Source organism: Pagrus major, chromosome 8, assembly GCF_040436345.1.
Source record: "Pagrus major chromosome 8, Pma_NU_1.0".
In the NCBI taxonomy this organism is placed as follows: Eukaryota; Metazoa; Chordata; class Actinopteri; order Spariformes; family Sparidae; genus Pagrus; species Pagrus major.
Genome location: NC_133222.1, coordinates 4,675,307 through 4,695,565, shown reverse-complemented (window position 1 = coordinate 4,695,565; position 20,259 = coordinate 4,675,307). Strand labels below are relative to the sequence as shown.

The 20,259-nt window shown below is 43.9% G+C and overlaps 1 protein-coding gene across 1 annotated transcript in view; it reads right to left on the bottom strand.

Moving 5' to 3' along the window:
* Positions 1-20,259, bottom strand: part of b4galnt4a (beta-1,4-N-acetyl-galactosaminyl transferase 4a) — a 135,003-nt gene that overhangs the window by 50,568 nt on the left and 64,176 nt on the right. The window contains exons 3-5 of the mRNA XM_073472674.1: positions 11,271-11,369; positions 1,718-1,813; positions 715-805 (exon numbers count right to left, since the gene is read on the bottom strand). Coding sequence (XP_073328775.1) covers positions 715-805; positions 1,718-1,813; positions 11,271-11,369 — 286 coding nt within the window. The remainder of the gene's footprint in view (positions 1-714; positions 806-1,717; positions 1,814-11,270; positions 11,370-20,259) is intronic.

The following is a 20,259-nucleotide window of genomic DNA, read 5'->3' as shown; positions in this document are numbered from 1 at the left end:
TTTCTGTTGTACAGGTGTTCAGTTCATTCCATCGTCATTTTGTTGCTCTTAACTTGTATTTTTCTGTTTGTTTTCTTTTGTTTTAACATGTCCGAGCAGACAGTATTGAACAGTATTAGTAAAAGTAATTGTAAATAAGTATATATATTCTATTACAGTGTGTGAATTCTCCAAAGAGTCACATTTTAAACTACAAATAGATAGTGAAAACAAAAAATTAACATATAATATGCACTTGAAGGATAATGATGATGTGATTTAACACTCAATCGATCTAATGTTGTGCGCGGCAGTGTGAGGTGAAGGGCAGGTGTTATGCTGCTTGTCACAATCCTGTAGATAGCATGACCTTTGAGCCATCAGCTGGAGCGAGCCATACCACCAGCGAAAAAGCTACACGAGAATGAAACAAATGGTAATCTAATTAATAAGTTCATATTCTGCAATTTATGTAAGGGCCCCTCTGGTGTGAAGGCTTTTTTCAGTTCCCATAGCAACAGGACTCAAGGTTGGGGCTGAGAAGGCACCGCAGTGAGATTTAGCCGTGAGATCTCTGGCATTCGGCCTTAATAAAAATGTGAATATCCACTATATTAGCGGCTCTCAAGTGGTTGGATTAAGAGGGCTGTGGAAATTGTCTACTCTTGTGAAGGACACATGCTCTAAGGACCTTGGCCACAGAGGAGGGTTTCGCTAATGAGATGAGTGAGTTACCGTCTCTGTAAGGGTGAAGGAAGCCAAATATTCTCAGGCCATAGTTTTTCCACTTCGGCGCCACTGCCAGCTTCTTCACTGTGGTTCTGGTCTGCAGCGAGAAAACAGAAATAAGTGTGAGTAGGAGGAAGATCGTAAGAGTAACACTGAGTGTCTTCTTTAAGCCTTTCTGAAACCAAAAATGCAAAAGCAGACGTGTAAGATGATGATTTAATGTAGTGTTTGTTGACTGCTCTAATGTAAGGTGCAAAATTAGCACGTCTGGCTAATTAGCTCATCACCAAAAGCATTGACGCAGCATTACATCCCATTTCAAACAACATTTGCAGTTACAGTTTATGAAAAATGAGACAGCACATCCACTATGTAGCTTTCTAGTCCTGGATGCTACCACTACATTAGGATGCATGCTAATGTTAGCAGCTCTGTCTGGCTCCTAATTAGATATGCTGTAGTTTACACATCAGGAACCCCAGCCAGACTTGTTATTAATGTTTTATGGTGAAACATACAAACTAGCCACTGTCTGGCTTTTCCAAGGATGTACGCTAAGCAGCCAAACAGCATGAATATGAGTCTGATCTTACATTTTATCTTATCATACTTGCAACACTAAGACTAACTAGCTCTGCAATGCCATACAACAGCAATGCTGTTACTTTTATTCCGGTGTCCTCTAAATTAATCATGGTGTGGATGCTTTTACGTGGGCGAGACGGCAACAGCCTCAGTCTTTTAGCACGATATGCATGTAGCCAGTTAAGTGCATTTTCTAAGACCCTTTTCCAAGGTTCCTGTTTTTAGTCTGAAAGACTTCAAGTCAGACAGAGATCACGTCTTCAATTAAACCCCAGCAGCCTCAAAAGTCGTGAAGCTAACATTGGCTTGATTAGGCAATTAGTAACAGTTGACAGGTGACAGTCGCCAGCAAGAAATGAGACCTCAGACTGAAGCTATGTATGTAACAGACAGAGGGTCACTTTGTCTGCTCTGTGATACTTACATGAGGGTAGAGAGGGAAGTGCAGGTTCTTTCTGAGTTGGGCGACAGAGGAGCCACACCAGTCCTCGAACACATGCAGGTTGGCCTGGCCCTTAAACTGACAACATACACAGAGAGAGGAAACAGGTCAGTAGATGCAGTAACAACGGCATCACATTTCCTATTTTGGTGATGCTTCAGTGCTTCAGCTACAGGAGCTCACTGCAAGATTGACATTTGCACTGGTTTCAGTAGATATATTTATTTGCTGGAATGTATGTCGCAAGCGGGAGAAATAAATTCTCTCTGAAACATGTGAGTGCAGCATGAAGTATCAAATGTTCTCACTGTCCTGAATAAAAAAAGAAAAGGTGACAGAGCGCTCGTCAGGGGCATCGGGAGGGGAATGTGAACTGAGAACGTCTGGAGCAGTTTGTCAGAGCTCATCCCCAGCTCATGGTCTGACATTTGTCTGAATTACACAGGGAAATCACAGGACACAGCAAGGACAGATGGTGAAACCAGTCTGCCTTGGGGTATCGTTTCCTCCCACACATACGCACACACACACACAAACACACACACACACCCCATGTGTGTGCATGCTCATATACGATGAGAGATGACTCTCTGATTACTTGCATGTCAAACTTGCACTGCTCTGGCAGTGAAGTGTTACATACAGTCATATAAAAGAGAAAAAACCTCTACAGAGTAAGACACAGGCAGCAGACAGCAGAGGTTACAGATGCAGCTCCACGTGCAGATGCATGGATACACAGCTGTACACAAATTCACACATGAACAGCAGCTCAGTGTCAAGCCGTAGGAGGTTGTCTCAGCGATTTAATGATCTGGGATCTCTTTCTTTTCATACTGGATGATCGAACAACTGTACAGACACACACACACACACACATATGCCATCTTTTTAATGCGTGACTAGGAGTCCCAGCAGGCTGCCACTGTAATGCTGCCACAGATATTTAGACATCACACAAAACTTGAGCAGAAAGCCGACTCTCGCCAGATGACTATGAAGCAATTCAGGGTGGTTCCCCGGTTGGATCAAAGCAAAAAGCTGGCTCCACTACTTTGGCCCAATTTCATTTGATTGAGGAAGCATTTCTGTGCCGTGCAGAGTGGCTGCGAGATGCACAGTCAACAAGTGTGAGCGGTCGAATCAATCAATCAGGAGATTGAGAGTGACCGCATGACGGAAAAAACACACGGCTGCAAATCTCCGTCCTTTCATCAGCGTGATTAAAGGGGTGGGACGGGGTGAAGTGCCGCTCCGCATCCACGTCTACGTTTAAAAAGAAGGAGCAGGATGGAGGGTGGCGAGCGTCTTCAGCATCACACAGGCATATCCTAACAGATGGCCCGACCCCAAGTGATCCTTTTCATTTTTCTTTCTGACACTGCACGGTCAACTACGTGACCCGCACACTGACAGCAACGTGGGCAATTACAGCTCATGCATTAACCATGAGGTATTTTGTTGTGCAAACATGTCAGTCCAAAGCAGTGCGACTCTTGATTTTTAGATCTCAGATATGTGCATATATTTGATTTTTGATTTTTTTTTCTCAGAAAGAGAAAGAGACGGGGATTTGCGAGGTCGACAGAATCAAATCAGAGAAAAGCACGGAGTCGAAAAGCTGAACAAGAGTGTCTGATGTTTCAAAAAAAAGGAGTGGCATAGCGAGGTTAGAGGGATTTAGCAGAAGGGACGGGTCCCTGTGTAAATATGCCTTGTGTAAAGCTTTTAATAGATTTCCTGTGGGTTTTAAAAGCAACCCTTTTTCGGTTTCCCCCCCTCCTCCTCTTGTCAAGTAGCAATAAGAGGGAAGCTTTAAAAGTCGCTAATTATTCACACACATATCCCTGTGTAGCCCTGAGAGGGCCGCAGGCAGTGAAGTCGGCTTTCTTGCTGAGGGGTGTTTGTGCATAATTGGCTGTGTTTTGTGGGTGACAGCACTGTGAGAGGTCCGTCTGGCCTTAGCAGGACGTGGAACAAGGCAAGAAGAAAGTCCTCTTTTTCAAATTTCTCTGACTTAAACTCACCCTGTTATCCCTTCACTTCCCCGACCGCTAAACCGCCTTTGCCTCGCTGCTGTTATGTCATTCAGCTTTTTCACTGGCTTCTGTCTCGATGCCTTCAGTGCCACTATCCCTAATGTTGTCTACTCTTCCCTCTGACCTCTCTCTTTCTGCCTCTTCATCCCTCAGTCTCTGTCTGGCCCGGTCACTTCTCTACACTCCAGTCTTCAGTTTCCCTGAGCTCAGCCGTCGGCTGTCAGTTCCCTTTGCTGTCTCTCGCCATCTTGTTTTTTTTTTTTGTCTACCCCGTTCTGATTCCTTGTTTCAGAGCATGGGATGAAATGATGCTCACATTAACAGTTTGTATAGAGATGGCTTGCTTGTGGTTTTGCTGGGTTAACTTGGTCGTAAAGTGGCAGCTCGTCGCCTTTCGTACACCAGCTTTTTCAACATCCTCGTCAGTAATCGGCTAAAGAAGGGACAGAATGACTTCTGCTGACTTCCTTGGTTTCTTCCTTCAGTCTAATTCTTTCTTAATCCAAAGCCAGAGACAGACCTCTGCATCTTCCTGCCACCGGGGGACAAGTAGTCTTAACCCAAGACAGGAGGGTTCAGAAAGCAATGCTTCCTGTAACTTCACCCACTATAAAATATCAAACTAGCTCTGTCTGTTCTGTGTGTTTAATGAGGGGTAACTTGTTTCACTAAGTTCTGGCAAAGTTCTGTGGTGGTTCTGAGTCAGCAGTTATAGGCGGACAGTGGATATTTGTCTGGCTAATAGCAGGGACTGCCAGGAAAAAGACAGGGACATCTGATTTTGCTGATAACATTTCCATGGTCATTTTAGCCGATCGATACAAACATCTCTATTCTGCAGTACGACCAGTGGATGAAATACTAAACTGCTTTCAGGAGTGTGCAGTCACTCAGAAAGACGGGGCACAGAGTGCAGCCACAGAGAGTATGTACAATGTAGAAAACACATACGTCAATATGTTATAGTTAGGATTGTTTATGTAAATATCAAAACTGGAATCCAGCAGATTATGATCGTTGGTTAATGTCAGCGGAGAGAAGCACTGAGACGAGGCACTTTTTTAGCTTAGAAAAGAAGATCGCACGTTCCTTTTTAAAAAAAATAAATCTCACTTACTTTGAGGACGACATTTCCTAAGTTTGTACACTCTACCATGCCAATTGATTTACCTTTTAGGCTGCACAGTGGTGCAATGGTTAGCACTGCTGCCTCACAGCAAGAACCTCCCCAGAGCACCAGTTTCACTATGTTGTATGATATGTGATCAGATACAGATTCTTCTTCAATAGTCTGTCAGTCTTTCTCAAGTCAGAATCCCTTTGTCTTCCCCGTCCTTTATCAGAGGAAGTCCTATCAACTGTCCTATATACTGTATATTTTAAGCTGCAACCGTTTCAAAGCAGCCGAGCAACTACACTGTAGCTCTGTCTGCCATTAAAAAAGGGAATGGAAGGAGGCAATTAATGCTACCTGTCAAATACGAGGAGTGAGGCACGCAAACAGAGAAAAGAAATACAGGAAAAGGGAAATGACGGGTGCACAGGAAGGAAGCTGAGTAAGGAAACAACTGATTGATAACATCTGAAATGAAAGAGTGTACTGCTCAGCTCCAAACAGCACTCTTACAGTCTGGCCTTTCTTCCTAAGACCGCAAGTTTCCTCCATGTACTCACATCTCTGTGAGCTTGTCTTAGCATATCTCCGTCTCCACTTCTCTCCTCTCCCATATCTCCTCTTTCTCACCCATCTGGTCGCACTATCAACTGGAGAGCAAATCAAGACTTTCCCCCTCTCTCTCTGTCTCTCTCTCCTGCAGGATGCTGTCTCCCTTCCCCAAAAATCTGGTGCAACCTTCTGCGCTTCCCGCTGGCAGCCAGGCACTGACAAATGGCCGCTCGGCGCACCCACTGACGAGCAATCGCACCAACTGACACTGTAAATCCCCTTTGGATACGAAAAGTGAGACATGATGTTCCTGGCAAAGGCTCACTGGGGTATATACAACACTTCTCGGCTCGCTCCCCCGAGGCGTATACTGCAGGAGAGACGGCATTAAGGCTCACTCTTGATACATCATATCGCATACTGTACTGCGGTTTTCACTGAGCTGCCACATTCAAATGTAAGTGTTGAATGGATGATCAAATGATACATACATGCCAGTTATTCCCTCTGCGGCTAAGATAGGAAATGTTACCGCTCCAAGACATTTAATGAAATCTCTCCGAGTGAATTTCTAGGAGGCGTTTAGAGTCGTTGCTTCCAGCGTATCTCATCTTTCTCTGGCCATTAGGAAACGAGGGGGGAAAAAAAGGAAGTGGGATAAGTAGGTAGGGACAGCAAGGCAGGTTTTTCAAAGGTACAGAGGTTTGAAAGAGGGGATTATACGGGAACGGATAATGAGAGAAGTCATTTCACGCAGAGATGAGTAGCAAAAAATGGAAGACAAGGTTCATATGATCTAGATTCCAGCCTCATCAACTGCTGTAATGAAGGTTTGTATAATCTGCCATCTGTCCTACAATAACGTGTCTTCAGTCATGCCAGGGATATAACATGAGGGGGATGGATGTGGCTGAACGTGGGGCAGAGAACGGAGGATTGTTTTTTTTTCTCCTGCAGCAAAGCTGTCGATCATTCACCCGGCTGTAATGAGAGGCCTGTAACAGAAATCGATTTTGTGCCTCCCGTTTGACTGTTAAGCATTTTGGAAAAGAAAGGCAGACTGAAGGAACAGCAAGAAGAGACAAATATCACGCTTTCTTCTCATCGCTTCCTCCCCCATCTCACTTGTGATTGTGCGATGACGGCAGAGCTGGAGACAAGACGGAGATCTAATTCCTCCTCGGGCCTCATCCGTCCCTGCATGTGTTTTTGTGTGAAGAGCCAGCTGTGACGGCCGCTCCCACCTGAGTCCTGTGTCTGTGTTGTGCCACACTATCTTCCTCGCTTCCCTCCTGAATGGTAAATAATAGGCTGTCCAAATCTGCAATACCACATCCCCAGCTCCTCCAGCTTTCACAGCACACGAGCCAGAAAACCAAACACAGAGTCAGTCAGTTAAGTAGGAGACTGTTTCATCCGTCATCTATCCTCCACTGTATTTGGGTTAACACCTTGTGACGATCAGATTAACATCACCGCACATTATCTGTAATACATCTGGGATGGTGATTTGATTCACACTTACACTACTTACACTGAACAATGATTTAAAAGGGGTAATACCAGTATTTTTAAACCAAGGCTCTATATTTCTAGCTTAGTGTGTAAATGATTCATACCAACTAAACGTTTTGGAATCGGTCCAGTCGATCACCTCAGCTGGCAGCCGTGGAACAGCTGCAATGGCTGCAGTGTAATCCTTTAGGGCAACCGCGTCTGTCAATGTCACATCCAATAAAAGTGCATGTTTTTGCGACTCACTGTGGCCGTCCGACACCATTACGTAAATCTTCCTACAGAATTACTTAAAGTTAAAGATATCTGAAGTCTCGTTCAAGGAGAAGTCTTGCTCTGAAGTCTCGTGAGAGGTGAGTTGTATCAGTTGTTGCCTCATCTTAGATTTGTCAAAATTAGTTAGATAGTCAGCCGTGATTTTGGGAAATGAATCTTGCCAGCAGTTCCTCTGGGTAAACTCCAAACTCCCCAACTCTGACTCACATTGTCTTCCTGCCACAACTCACTTCTCGCCAGATTTCAGAGCGAGACCTCTTGAGGGAGACTGTCTGGTGACAAAACGGATCCTTTGATTTAACGAAAGCATCCGTCTCTGTAGGAATCGTTTCCGTAATGTTGTCGGACGCTTAGAAAAACAACCTCAGCCTGTGAGTGGCATAAACAAGCACTTTTTTGTGACTTAGTTTTGTGTTAGTTGCCCCAAAGTATCACGTTGTAGCCAACTGAGGTGATCAACTGGACCGATTCCAGAATGACTCATTCAAACATATGGATATAGAGCCCATGTTTAAAAATACCTTAATTCCCATTTAAGTATCTTAAATCTCTCTAACCACCACTTCCTTTCAACTCCTGACTAAATATAAATTGTTCATTATGCTAAAATTCTCTCCGGATCATGTCGGCTCTGACTGTTTATGACTGTTCATCTGTCCATGCCTGGCTACTGTGTAACTGTGTTAAAAAGCGGGCCAGATCTCTCTCTCTGATCTCTATCCACAGTTATAGTCCTTGACACGCTGGTGTCCTTGACAGACGGAGGATGTCCACTCTACAGCTGCATGTCGATGCTAATCCACAGTCGCCCCTGGATGAGTTCACCAGCTGGGAAATCCTCGGTCAGTCCCCGGTAGTGACTGAAATCAAGGCAATTTAGTCAAAAAATTATTGAGAGTTGTGTTTCCCCTATGTTTCTATTTCTGTCTCTGCAGGGGGGCAGGAATAAGCAGAAATAAAGTCAGCAATTCTTTCATTTGGCTTGTGCGTGACGGGCTTCTGGATGCCCGCATGACCTCTGCCAGTTTGTGACAGCTGGCATATGGCACCGCTCTACCTCCACCAGCCTGAGTCTACGCCTCAGACCTCTGCCATCTTGGCTGTGCACCAGGGAAGCAAGTTAGCAGCGGTAATTAGGACAGATAGCTGGTGAGGAAAGCAAAGGATGAGCTGCCTCACTCCATGATTTCTGACAGACTTGGCTAAGGCTTGACATAGCAGGACTGTGAGATAAGAGAGGAAGAGATTTTAGAGGATAAAAGTTCTTAGGAATATATGTAATATTTGATGGAGTTATGGTGGATTTACATATTATTCACAGAAACTTGATGGCATGTTGCTTTACGAGTGGGCTGGAAATGAGCATGATGACTGCTACGAGTGAGCTTTGATGCTAGTCACGCCTAATGTACTGTAAAATGTAGCTGGTGTGGTTGTTGCAAAATTTATTTCCCCTTTGAGCTTGGCTCGCTTTTTTCCAATCCAAAGCATAAATAAGAAATTTTGTTTGGTCAATGGAGTCATGTACGTGTCTTTTAAGTGCAGAAGTGCCCTTTGATTTTCACAGTTCTCAGAATGGTTAAACAGAGAGCAAAGAAAGATAAAAAACAGGATGTTCATAATAAAAAGCGTTTGTGGAATAAGCCCACATGGTCCGACCTCAGATACGTATCTTGTTTGGCTGCAGTTCTGGCTCGGCTGTCTAATATCTACATCAAATCTCATTTTCTAAGTAGCACAGTTTTAAATAATGCCAACAGCATCGTCCACACTTGGATGCAGGCCTGTAAATATTCAGGCAACAGATGTTTCTCAGCCAGATGACATTCGAAAACAAAAGTGCTGAAGGCAAAGTAGGAAAATATTACAATGTGGGACTTTATTTTTGTGCTACATTTTAACCCGGGCCACCTCACTTACCTAAACATCAAATGTAAGGACTTTTTAAAGACTTTCCAGGCCCAATTTCCTCAAATTCAAGGACCCAACAAGGCATAGTTTGACTCATAGATCAAGGATCAGGCTTAAAGGTTTGCTTAATATTAGCTTTCTGACTTACTTGCAGTAACATGCACACACAAGATTGTTGCACTTTCTTGAGGCAGGTGTCACGTCAAACAATGATGCAACTGCAGGAGACCCACTTGGACGCAGTGGACTGTACTGTACAACTTTCCTTGTCCTAGCTTTTCCCTGTGGTATTACAGTTGGCACCACTGTTGCTAACACAGCTTTTACAACATGGTTACTGCTAGCAGCCTGGCTGCTGCCCAAAGCAAATAGGAATCCCATAGGAATCCCAGTTTTGACCTAGAAACCCCCGATCTCAGAGCAACGCAAAGGCAGAGTAAAACACCCAGTTGTATTAATACGTAGCAGGTTTTAAACTGATCTAGAAGAAAGAATGCCGGTTTTGAACCGTACCCAAGTCCCGCTGGCAGGGGGGAACACATATCAGCGAGGGAACACACTTTGACACAACACTGGCGCTCTCCATTGAGTGAATGCCCGTCCATTCACTCTTGCTTTATCTATCACTCGTTTTTATCACTCTCCCTCTTCCCCTCTTTGCCTCCTCCATCAGCAGGTTCTTTCTCCTTTGCAGTTTAGAGTTAGTTCCATAGTTATTCATGCTGTTCCACAGTTACCCGGGGATAGCGACCGGAGAAATCAATGCCTCTTCTTGCAATGGCACCACTTTTGTGTTGTAATTTTTCCAGGAAAAATCGAGCCTGGTTGCAGACCGGATAGCATAGTGAAAGCAAGGTTTATAGGACCGATCTATATTTGGATGATTTCACTTTTCTACAATCATCACACTGTACAATCAGTATTTACTTCAGAATGAGAAGTAGAAGCAAAAAGTTGTTTTTTGCCAGTTTGAGCACAAATTTAAAAGACCATCTATTCACGTCAATTTTCAAGGCCTTGATTTTTTTTACTCCCTCAACTGAGACAAGATTCAAAGGCATACTGAAATCCGGCTCACCCAGGAGAGTCTGCAGAAATAAAACAACAGCCACTGTAACATTATGGGACACATACTGTTTACCCGCAGCCCTGTAATGCCGCCTTGTGCAGAAGATTACATGCATTATGCTTTGAGCGGCCAGCTGAGCACAAGGCAGTGAAGTATTGCTGGTATTGCAAAGTACTGTATCGCTGCAGTCAGTTGATCTACTTGAAAAACTTTATTCATTGACCACATGCTGTTTCAGTCTCTGCAGATTACCCACAACTACACACTGTGATGTTCAGCAGAGATAGTTAAACTTTTCTCCAGGTAGAGGACGACTAATAAATCATATTTGCATATTAGGCTTGCAGACACACACACACACACACACACACACGCACACACACACATACACACTCCTTTAATTAAACTCTGCTGAACAGGTTACAGATCTAGAGCCGCTTCCCTTATCGCAAATCCGCTGCTTAATTGCCCTGTCGGCTGCTCTCTTTGTTACAGCGTCTGCGTAGAGTACATCAGTAAGTGAGCTGAAAAATTAGGATGAATCAAATCAACTTGTAATCTTCAAGTCACAGGTGCCTTTAAATATAACCCGCTAATGGTTCAGGATGAAATATAATCATCCCCGCACAGTAATCTGTCATCGTAAGGCACATTTCGCTCATAATAGTGCCAGAGAAAGACTGGATTTTCTGTTTGACCTTAAATATCAGCTTTGCTTTAAAAGGACAACTGAAAGAAGATGGGAGACAGACATCTGCTGCTAAATTATATTGTACAAAAAGCAAACACTCAATTACCAAACGACTGATGAAGCGGCATTAATAAAACCATTTTCACGAAGGTCGATCGCTGATAAAAGTGGTGTTTGTAACAGTGTGTGTGCGTGTGTGGCCTTGCCGACTTTACAAGATGAAAAGACAAATTGCAAAGAACTGAAGGACCTTAAATAAGAATCTTCATCTGCCGAAAAGATGGAAGAAAGTGGATATATTAAGAGGATGAGGCCGGAGTAAAGACGAAACAAAAATACAGGAATTTAGAGAAAATAACTTATATCACCTCTGGTTTCCATGGCAATTTCTTGTGGTGCTGGCTGAGGAACTTCCGTATGTGTGTGTGGTCTCTGCCATCAGAACCTCCTGTGATCGGCTCGTCATCCTTGAGAAAAAAAACCAGAGCAGAAACAATGAATCAGTAACAGCAAGAAAGAGACAATGATGAAAGGAAATGACAAATGAGTGGTGTTTTAAAGTCATCCGTTCCTCCATCCATCACTGAGGTAACATGACTCCCCTGCAGAAGCTACATAATTGATATTTGAGATAAAGAGGCATCATTAGCGAAAAAACCGCAGCCATTTCTAATTCATGGAGGCGTTTAGCAGTGTATATACATTGCATCACACACAGCTGGGAATACCACACACATCATGAAAGAGCGGGGCCACGCAAACACAAGGTTATTTCCCCCAAAAGGCTACTTTTAAGACCCTGTGGAATCTCTTCTTCACCATTCACCCCTAATCCAGTGTTTGACTCTCTAAAGCCTTAATCTCCAACATACTCTAACCATCCACCCTGCCGGCCAAGATTTCCTCTCCAGGGAGCTTGAACTCTCCCCCTGATCTGGGATTTAGCCCGGCGCTCCGGCCAGAGCACCGCAGGGCTCTTTTCTCCGAGAGTCATGTTAATGTTAATGCTGTGGTGTGACGGGCGGGACGGAGCAAATGAGGGGCTCGCGCGTTCTCGGGCCTATCTATGAGGAGATAAAAGGGGGGGCCAGGCTCCCAGAGGAGGAAACTGAGTCACAGAGCTGATGAGTGACAAAGCATCCTCCATTTAGCACGAATGTCAAAGAGAGGCACACCTCCACCGAGACGCTGGAGAGGCTTTAAGCACCCCTGAAATGAGGGGCTTTTCGTCGAGAAGTCACCAGTGTTTTGGAAGGAATCAAGGGAGGGAAAAGAAATTTTTAGAGCGGAGCACAGAAAGAAGACAGAGCTGTCGGATGCCAAGCCTTTGATTACTTTTTTAACTTCCAAGGGAGCAAGATGAAGGAGGGCAGGGAAGGTAATGATGAAGAAATGTGACAACAAGCTCCCCTCCCGTCTGACACCAGAGGAGCGTAAAGTGCCTGATGTTTGTGCGTGCCCACAGACTCACAAACACGCCTGACATACAAAAACAAAAAACACTCACAGATCCGCTCAGTGAAGGACACAACATCCATATTGCATCAGCTGGAGTCTCGCACAAAACAAAGACAGCAGAAGAATATAGTGTGAGACGTGACTCAGTGGTCAGTAAAATACCAAGCGGTGACAAATCATAAATTGTTTGAAAATGCTGGGTCACTTGATTCCAAAACCTGCAGAAAGATGAATGTTTTTGATACGTAAAAAACCAACGTAGTTTTTTACTAAGATCCAGAATGAACCTACATTGCCAGATCAGCGCAAGCGTGCCTTGGCATTGATTCAATAAATCTCTGAAGCTCTACTGGAGGGATGGAAACACCATTCTTCCACTAAATATTCCCTCTTATGCGGTTTTGATGTTGGTGGCGGAGAACACTGGGTCCAAAATCTCCCACAGGTGTTCATCTGGATTGAAATCTGGTGACTGCGAAGGTCATAGCATATGAGTCATCAATTTTATACTCATCAAACCGTTCGGTGACCCCCTCGTGCTCTGGGGGCGTTGTCATCCTTGAAGAGACCACTCCCATCCGGAGGGAAGTGTTTTTTAATCACAGGATAAAGTTGGTATTGATTTACAGTGACCTTTCCATCTGAGGGGACAAGTGAACGCGCTGTTTCTCAACTCATTTATTCAGGTTTTTCCTTTGATGTGTCACTGGTGAATGTGTAGCACGGTGAAAAATCACCATATAATAAGAAATGAAGCCATAACGAAAATTCTGAAATTCTAATTATTTACTCCAAACACAACCTAAAAAGAGTTTCCTCATGATTTAAAGGAGACATATGCTCATTATCAGCTCTAACCAGTCTGCTCTGATTGGTCAGCTCACGCACGTACCGATGACAACAACAGAGCAGCTAGATCAATTGTTACGGGCCATGAGGCACAAATTATGCAAATGTGTGACATGGTGATGTAGTGTGATGTCACAAAGTCACAGAAATAAAGGAGAGGCTACTGACGAGGCGTTTCAGGAGCAGTGTTTTCTGTGGGAGAGAGGAGCTTGAAGGAAAGGAAAAAAACAAAAAAGCATAACAGGTCTCTTTCAACATTTTTTCCCTTTATCTAGAATACTGAATGCTTATAAACATGAATCTAAAATACAGTCGATAAACATCTTTATAAGAATTATAATGAACATTGAACCTTAAGTTAGAGTTCTGAGGCCAATCCATCTTTTGGAATTGAAATCATCACAGCTCTGTTTTCTCATTAACACTTTGCACTTTTACTTTAAGTTAAAGCTGCTGTTTTTTTTCCTGTTTTTCAACGCTGCAAAGCTCAGTGCCTCTTTCATTTCAAATCAAAATTAGACCTCAAACTGTCAGAGTGAGCAAACCGAGAGCTTTTTTTTGTTCCTGCCTGTCTGTGTTGTCAGTTAATCAGCTTTCACTGTTCATTAGAACAGGTGCAGCGACTGTTTGTATGATGATGAAAGATTATCCGTGCAGGTAAAGCGCTTTGTGATCTGCGGTTACTGATTGCGATTAAAAAGAGACAATGTTTGAGAGATTATATGCTGTCAACCCCGAAAAGACCGAACTCTAAATCACTGCTGGCTTTGGACTTTAATTCACACAGACACCACTTTCTGAAAGTGATGCCTCAGCTCGATCCGACTGGAAAGTCTGCTTATCGATACATTACTAAAGGCACAGTTAAACTCATTGACCTGAAGCTACACTACATCCTTCAGCAGCTGCGTCTCTCTTTCCTCCATTGTGTATATCGACTTTACACCTTCAGCAAGGTGTTGTCATTACTTATAGCTCGCTACAAATACTTGTAACATTTTTGCATGACTCATTACTTCAGAGTTACAAACCCCAATTTATTAAGAAGATCTCCATTTTTTTCCTGGCACTTGGCCCAGAACTGTGTTATCATGTTTCACTGATAATTAAAGTTGATGCTAAGGGGCCTGTCAGACGGCCTTATGTATTAAACATTTCATCAAGGCAAAACAGGGAATATCAATCACACTGATGAGACTGCCTATTTATCATATGTTTACATTGCTATTTACCTTGTTGACTTTCACTCAAATAGGATGACAAATGGTCTATAACAATGTGTGCATTCGTCAGCTATGGCAGCGAGAGTGAGTGAGAGTAGCGTTTAATTACAGCTAAACTACGCTGTTTTATGTACGAACACGCGCGGCAGAGGTTGTTCATCTCGTAAGTGTTGATTGATAGATTAGCTGTCCAATCGGTGAGCGTCTGTCGCTGATATCCATCAATCCCACCGGTAAAAAAAAATGACTCTAGTGGGTGCTAGTTTCCCGCAATCAAACGGACGACCTTGCTGATCTTAGCCCGGGGAAACAGCTGGGAGCCGGTGTCCTAGAATACCAACGAGCTTAATTAATCTCCCTTATTAAACACAAACGAGCACCAGTCTGCAGGGATGGGAGGGGGTATAGCAGATAGAGCAGAGATCTGGGACTCGTTTCACAAATCTCTTCCAAAACCCCCCACCCACCCACCCACCACGATAACCCGAGTGAATGAGCTCAGACGGCTCCCCAAAGTCCACAAATCACTGTTGCATTTCCAGCGACCTGCGGCGTGAAAATTGACAATCAGTGCGGAATAATTACATTATTCTCCATTTTTCATTCATGTTAACCTCCACAGAGATATAGAGTATGTTAATTAGTCCGACACCGTAATAATAATATAGACGCTTCACATTTTTCAGCCTATAGTCTCACTGAATCAACAGTGGCTCTGTTCAGTGTACATATTAAAAGGCGTAGCTGAAAGCAAAGATACCTGGATGGCATTTACTGTAGCAGTGACTAATCGCAATGATTCATCAGCAAACAGAAAAGCTGTGATGGTGACGTTGTATGATATTGATACAACACACATCTTTTTTTTTTTGCATCAGACTATCTCGGACAGCGTGTCACTGTGGACCAGACATTTCCAATCGATGTGAAGCTGAGAGATTTCTACAGAGGAAAACAGCGAGATAAAGGACATGAATGAAATGAGAAGAAGAGGCAGAATGAGAAATAGAGAGCGAAGACACAGACAGAGACTAGAGACAGAGACTAAGCAACACGGCACAAGACGGATGAACAGAGACAAATACAAAGAGAGAGGAAGGTGAACAATGGCGCAATACAGAGGAGAAAAAAAGCACGACTGGGAGAAGACCTTTGATAGGTAGTTCACAGTGCTTTGTGCCAGTCTAGTCTTCAGAAATCCCTCTGGCACAGAGAATGTCTGAAGCGGCCCGCGGACTGCCAGACTCCCTTTCCCACGTCTCTTAACTGAGCAGACCAAACAGACCAGTGCCTGCTTGGTTTCAGAGCAGAACCACAAAGCTCTGTGAAGTATTACACACTCACCGGCACTGTGGCTCCGCATGTGATGTAACTGCTGCTGAAAAGATTCTCAGGATACCATAGATATAAGGTTTTTTTCTATACGTAGACACTATATCCATCCCCCCCGGGGAGAATTCAGTCCAGTCCGGTAGTTCACACAATCTCTAGCAGCATACAAATGTGTAGAAAATACACAATGGGGGAAAGTTACAATGCAGCATCCACACGATTTAAAACAAAACCAATACTCAAAAGCAGAAATAAATAATAAAAAAGTACCACAAAGTCCTTGAAGGAATACTGCACGTTGTCCATTGTGATGAGGGTGGTGGGTTTGGAGAGAGAGAGAGACAACAAAATAACCCACAGAGGGTTAGGGTTGGGGTGAGATAATAATAACTTGTTTCGTAACGTCCCTTTTCATCGTGTCCTTCTTAAAAGCGTTGGTTTATTGAAAGAAATAATGCTCCTCCAGTGCTAGGTTCATTCAAATCTCAACTAAATCTGGGACAAAGGCGAGTTCTCATGGCCAGAGCGAGGCTTTTGTACTGCCACTCTCAACCACTCCACATTATAACAAAGACCACAATAGTGTCAAAACATCCCTCACCTCATCGGAGCATTATGGCATTGTAAAGAAAAAGATGCCATGTTCGAGGAGTATTGCTGCGTTTCACAGGCGATTCTTGAGAATGATAGTTGATTGCCGAGTCTCATTCTGAGGTCGTCAAATACCGACGTTTTGGGTAGAATTTTGGGTCGAATACCGACCCATAATGTCGGTACTTTTCTACAACAACAAAACAAGATGATTGAGCAAAGGGTGTTGGGTAAAGACAGGGAAGATGTGGCCCACTTCTGTTTTCCTAGTTTGTACCTTAGAGGACCAATTATGCCTCCTCAACACAGGGGAGGCACACATGTCCTGAATTACCCTCACCAAGACTCTGGTGGGGATTCAAAAGCGTGTTCATGCAAGTCCTTGGGCACTCTCATGGGAAAATGAGTGCTTCAGTACTCAAGGTGATTATTAGAAAAGGTCTTCAGTGTGACCAATATGCACCTGGTCCTTCATACACTCACCATGGCAACTAAAGGCTTGCCACTGCAGACCTGTATGACAGCCTGTGAATCAGTTACAGTAGTTCCTACATGGTAGCCTGGAAACCAGATGAATCTGCCACGCTCATTTGCTCTGGCAGATGCGCCTGGCCCCCCCCCAATTCAGAAGACAGGTTTCCATCAGATCTGAGTCTGTATCGTGCAAATTACAGCCGATTTTTTTCTAATATGGGTTGGGTTTGACACGATGACTGACAGAAGAGGATTATCAGTCCAGATTTGAGAAGTCACACAATTTCTGCTCTGATTACTTGTCGGTCTATCAAATAGCGTCCGGTCTGCAGGTCCGGCGCAAAAAACTCTGATCAAACTGTCAAAGTCGGCAGCGGTGATGAATTATGTATCAAGATTCTGTTACTGCACAGACTATTTCCTGCCTTGAATGCCACATTTTCAGTGTAATGTTTCACCGTAACACCAGATTGTTTGTGAACAGACCTCGCTTGAAATTGGTCCAAGGACCACATGCGTCACTCAGCACTACGTCACAAGTTGGGGTTAGGGTTACGTACTCTGATTGGATGAAGGTCTTTTCAATTGCGTCCAGAAGCCCCTCGGAAAATCAAAAAGGAATTAAGAACAACCGGCCAAATAGTCTATTTGTCTCATGCTGTGATGTCAATTTCATCCCTCTGGCATCATGCTGTGTTTCAAATTATATTGCTCTTTTCAGCAGCTGAAGTGAGAGGAAAAAGATGTAAAGAATGAGTCAGTCACCTCTGATCCACTCAACAAATGTGCATCTCTTTCAAGTAGTGAAGTTATTGTTCTTCACAAACAAAAGATCAGCACAGTGCTCATACAGCACAACTTGCCAAGATGTAAACACAACCATAAACGTGATTAACTGAAAAACGGCCTCTATTGTTCTGGAACGCAGCGTTGACTGATGAAAGCTGGCCACTTGGATATTCCTAACACTGGCACATCAGCTAACACTGCTGGAAACTGAAATTAAATTTTTGCCTGCAGACGGCCATATGTTGATGCTGCTGCTCTGGGTGTTGGCTAATGAATAGGATTGTCCCGGGAACCATCTCGGTGATCCTGGATCAGAACCCGCAAGCGCTGAGAGGGTTGAATAAATCTGCACCCTGATCTCACTATCAGCCCGTTCTAGTCTATTTCAGTGAGAATGCAGCTTTGGGAGCCCCAATACCTTTACATCCAAAATCCCTACTCCTTTTTAACAAAGTGGCTGGCACTGCTGAATAGAAAATCAGCCCGAGCGCATTCAGTTAAACTATTGCAGAACAAATCCCAGCCAAGAGAAAGAAGGAGTGCAACTATTTTTGTCACGCTGCTTGCATTATTCATGTAAGAAATTACATGCCGGTCAATGGAACAGTAGAAAAGGCTGAGTGAGGAAGAGAAGGAGAAAAATGGAACATAAATAAGGGACGGCTGCAGTCGACAATGGGAGTGATAGAGTCACTGGCTCCAATTCATTGGTTGGAAGATTAATGGTGCAGAGATGAGTACGGCAGGGAGACAATAAGACACGAAGGAGAAGAAGGAGGGCAGAGAAGGAGGGAGGGAAGGGGGAGAGATGGACCGATGGCGAGGAGAAAAACTGCAGACAGTTGAGAGAAGAAAAAGAGGAGATGATGAGCAATTATTATCCTGCATGGGTACTTACAGAGCACTGATTTTAATGCGATGATGATGATGAGTATGTGTGCACCCAGTGGGTTTGTATGAACTCCTACCAACATGTGCATGCAGGACACGTTGGAGCTTTATTTCAACACTCAGTGTAATTTATTGATTCAGGTCTGGGACAAGGTGGTAAGACTTCTGTCATGCTTGAGTCCACGTCGATACAGCAGGCATGTAAGGACGACGGCAGCGCAATCTCTCTTGGGATCAATAGCGGTCTGAAGAGCTTTGTGTTGTCACTTTGGGCCATGTCATGTCTCAGGTGCTCTCATTTGAAATCCAAATTCATTGTCTCTTGTCTCTTGTTAAAAGCCAAAGTTTACATATATGTTATCTTAAGACATTTCAGATAGTTCTTCTTCATTATTGGTTCAGAATGGTAAATATTTGGCTGACTGATTGAGGGCAGGATTTCTGCATTAGGTGAAGTGGTGGAAAGCGAGCAGGCGAAGCTTAAGCTCTATATTTGACGGCATGTAATCTTTGCATGTAATTAAAGCTGTCTGAGAGGTGCTTCAGTACAGCCTAAGGAGAAATACTCTGCGGAGAGAGACAGCTAAAGGTGCCTTTAATCATTATAAATTCAATGTAAGTAGGGCTTGAACAAGATACAGGTCAGATCAGTGGAAGGGGATCAGGAAAAAGGAAATAGTTGGAAGGGGACAAGGAGCAGGCTGCAGAGAGTATGACAAGAATCTGATCTGGAATCCAGCTCTCCTTTTGTTGGAAGGGCACTGCATTTTTTGTGCTGTCTGAGCAAAAAAAAAATACATTCTACCTTTACACCTTTTGTATCACAGTGAGGTATGAAAGAAAAATAAGGGAATAAGGAGCAAAAGGTCTGTCATCTATATTAGGCCTGGGGTTTCTGTCCAGGCTGATGACTGCTGATAGGGTGTGACATGGGGCAGCTGGCAAACAGAAAAAGGCAAACACTCAACTGCCAATCATGCCTGACCTCCTTGGTGCTCAATCTGACCTAATCAGCAGCAAGACCGCTGCAGAGAAACCGAGGCGGTCTCAGACAGAGACGACACACAAAAACCCTACAAACAAGGCCGCCCATGCTCTAACGAGACAGGTATGTTTCACAGTTATGATGCATTAACTTGCTTGTGGCTTCCCCCCCCAACTGTGTTTCTCAGCCATAACCAGAGAGGATGGATAGATGGATGGATAAATGTTTTTTGTCCTTTTTTCCAAACTGCTGTGAACTTTTTCTTTAAAAACACAATCCTATCAGTGCCGGCCACAGTGTGCTCAGAGAACAGCCACGCATTAATAAAAAAGGTTTGAAAAGGCTTACATTTTTCCACAATGTGACGTCAGCTGCTTTTTTATCAGGATTTACCTGAACAAAAGGTTTCTCGGGGCACTGGCGGTTTCAATAATAATAATAAAAAAGGATGCAGAGAAGCGACAAAGCCCCTAGAGAGAGATTGGCACCTTATACTTCTTGCTCACCTGTGTTCCCAGTGTCCCTGTGTCCCTCCTGTGTTCCCTGTGCTCCTCCCCAGTCTGATTTTCCCCACACACCTGTGTCACACCTGTTCCCAGTGTCTCTCCACCTGCACTTCAACCCCTCATTAGTTTAGTTTGTATTTAGGTCTGTGTTGTTCCCTCACTGTTTGTTGGTTCTTCTGTTTCCATCCACGCCTTTCCCGTGCTCCTGTGCCTGTTCCCTGGGACCTTGTGCGTTCCTGATTGGTTCCCTGTGGTTTTT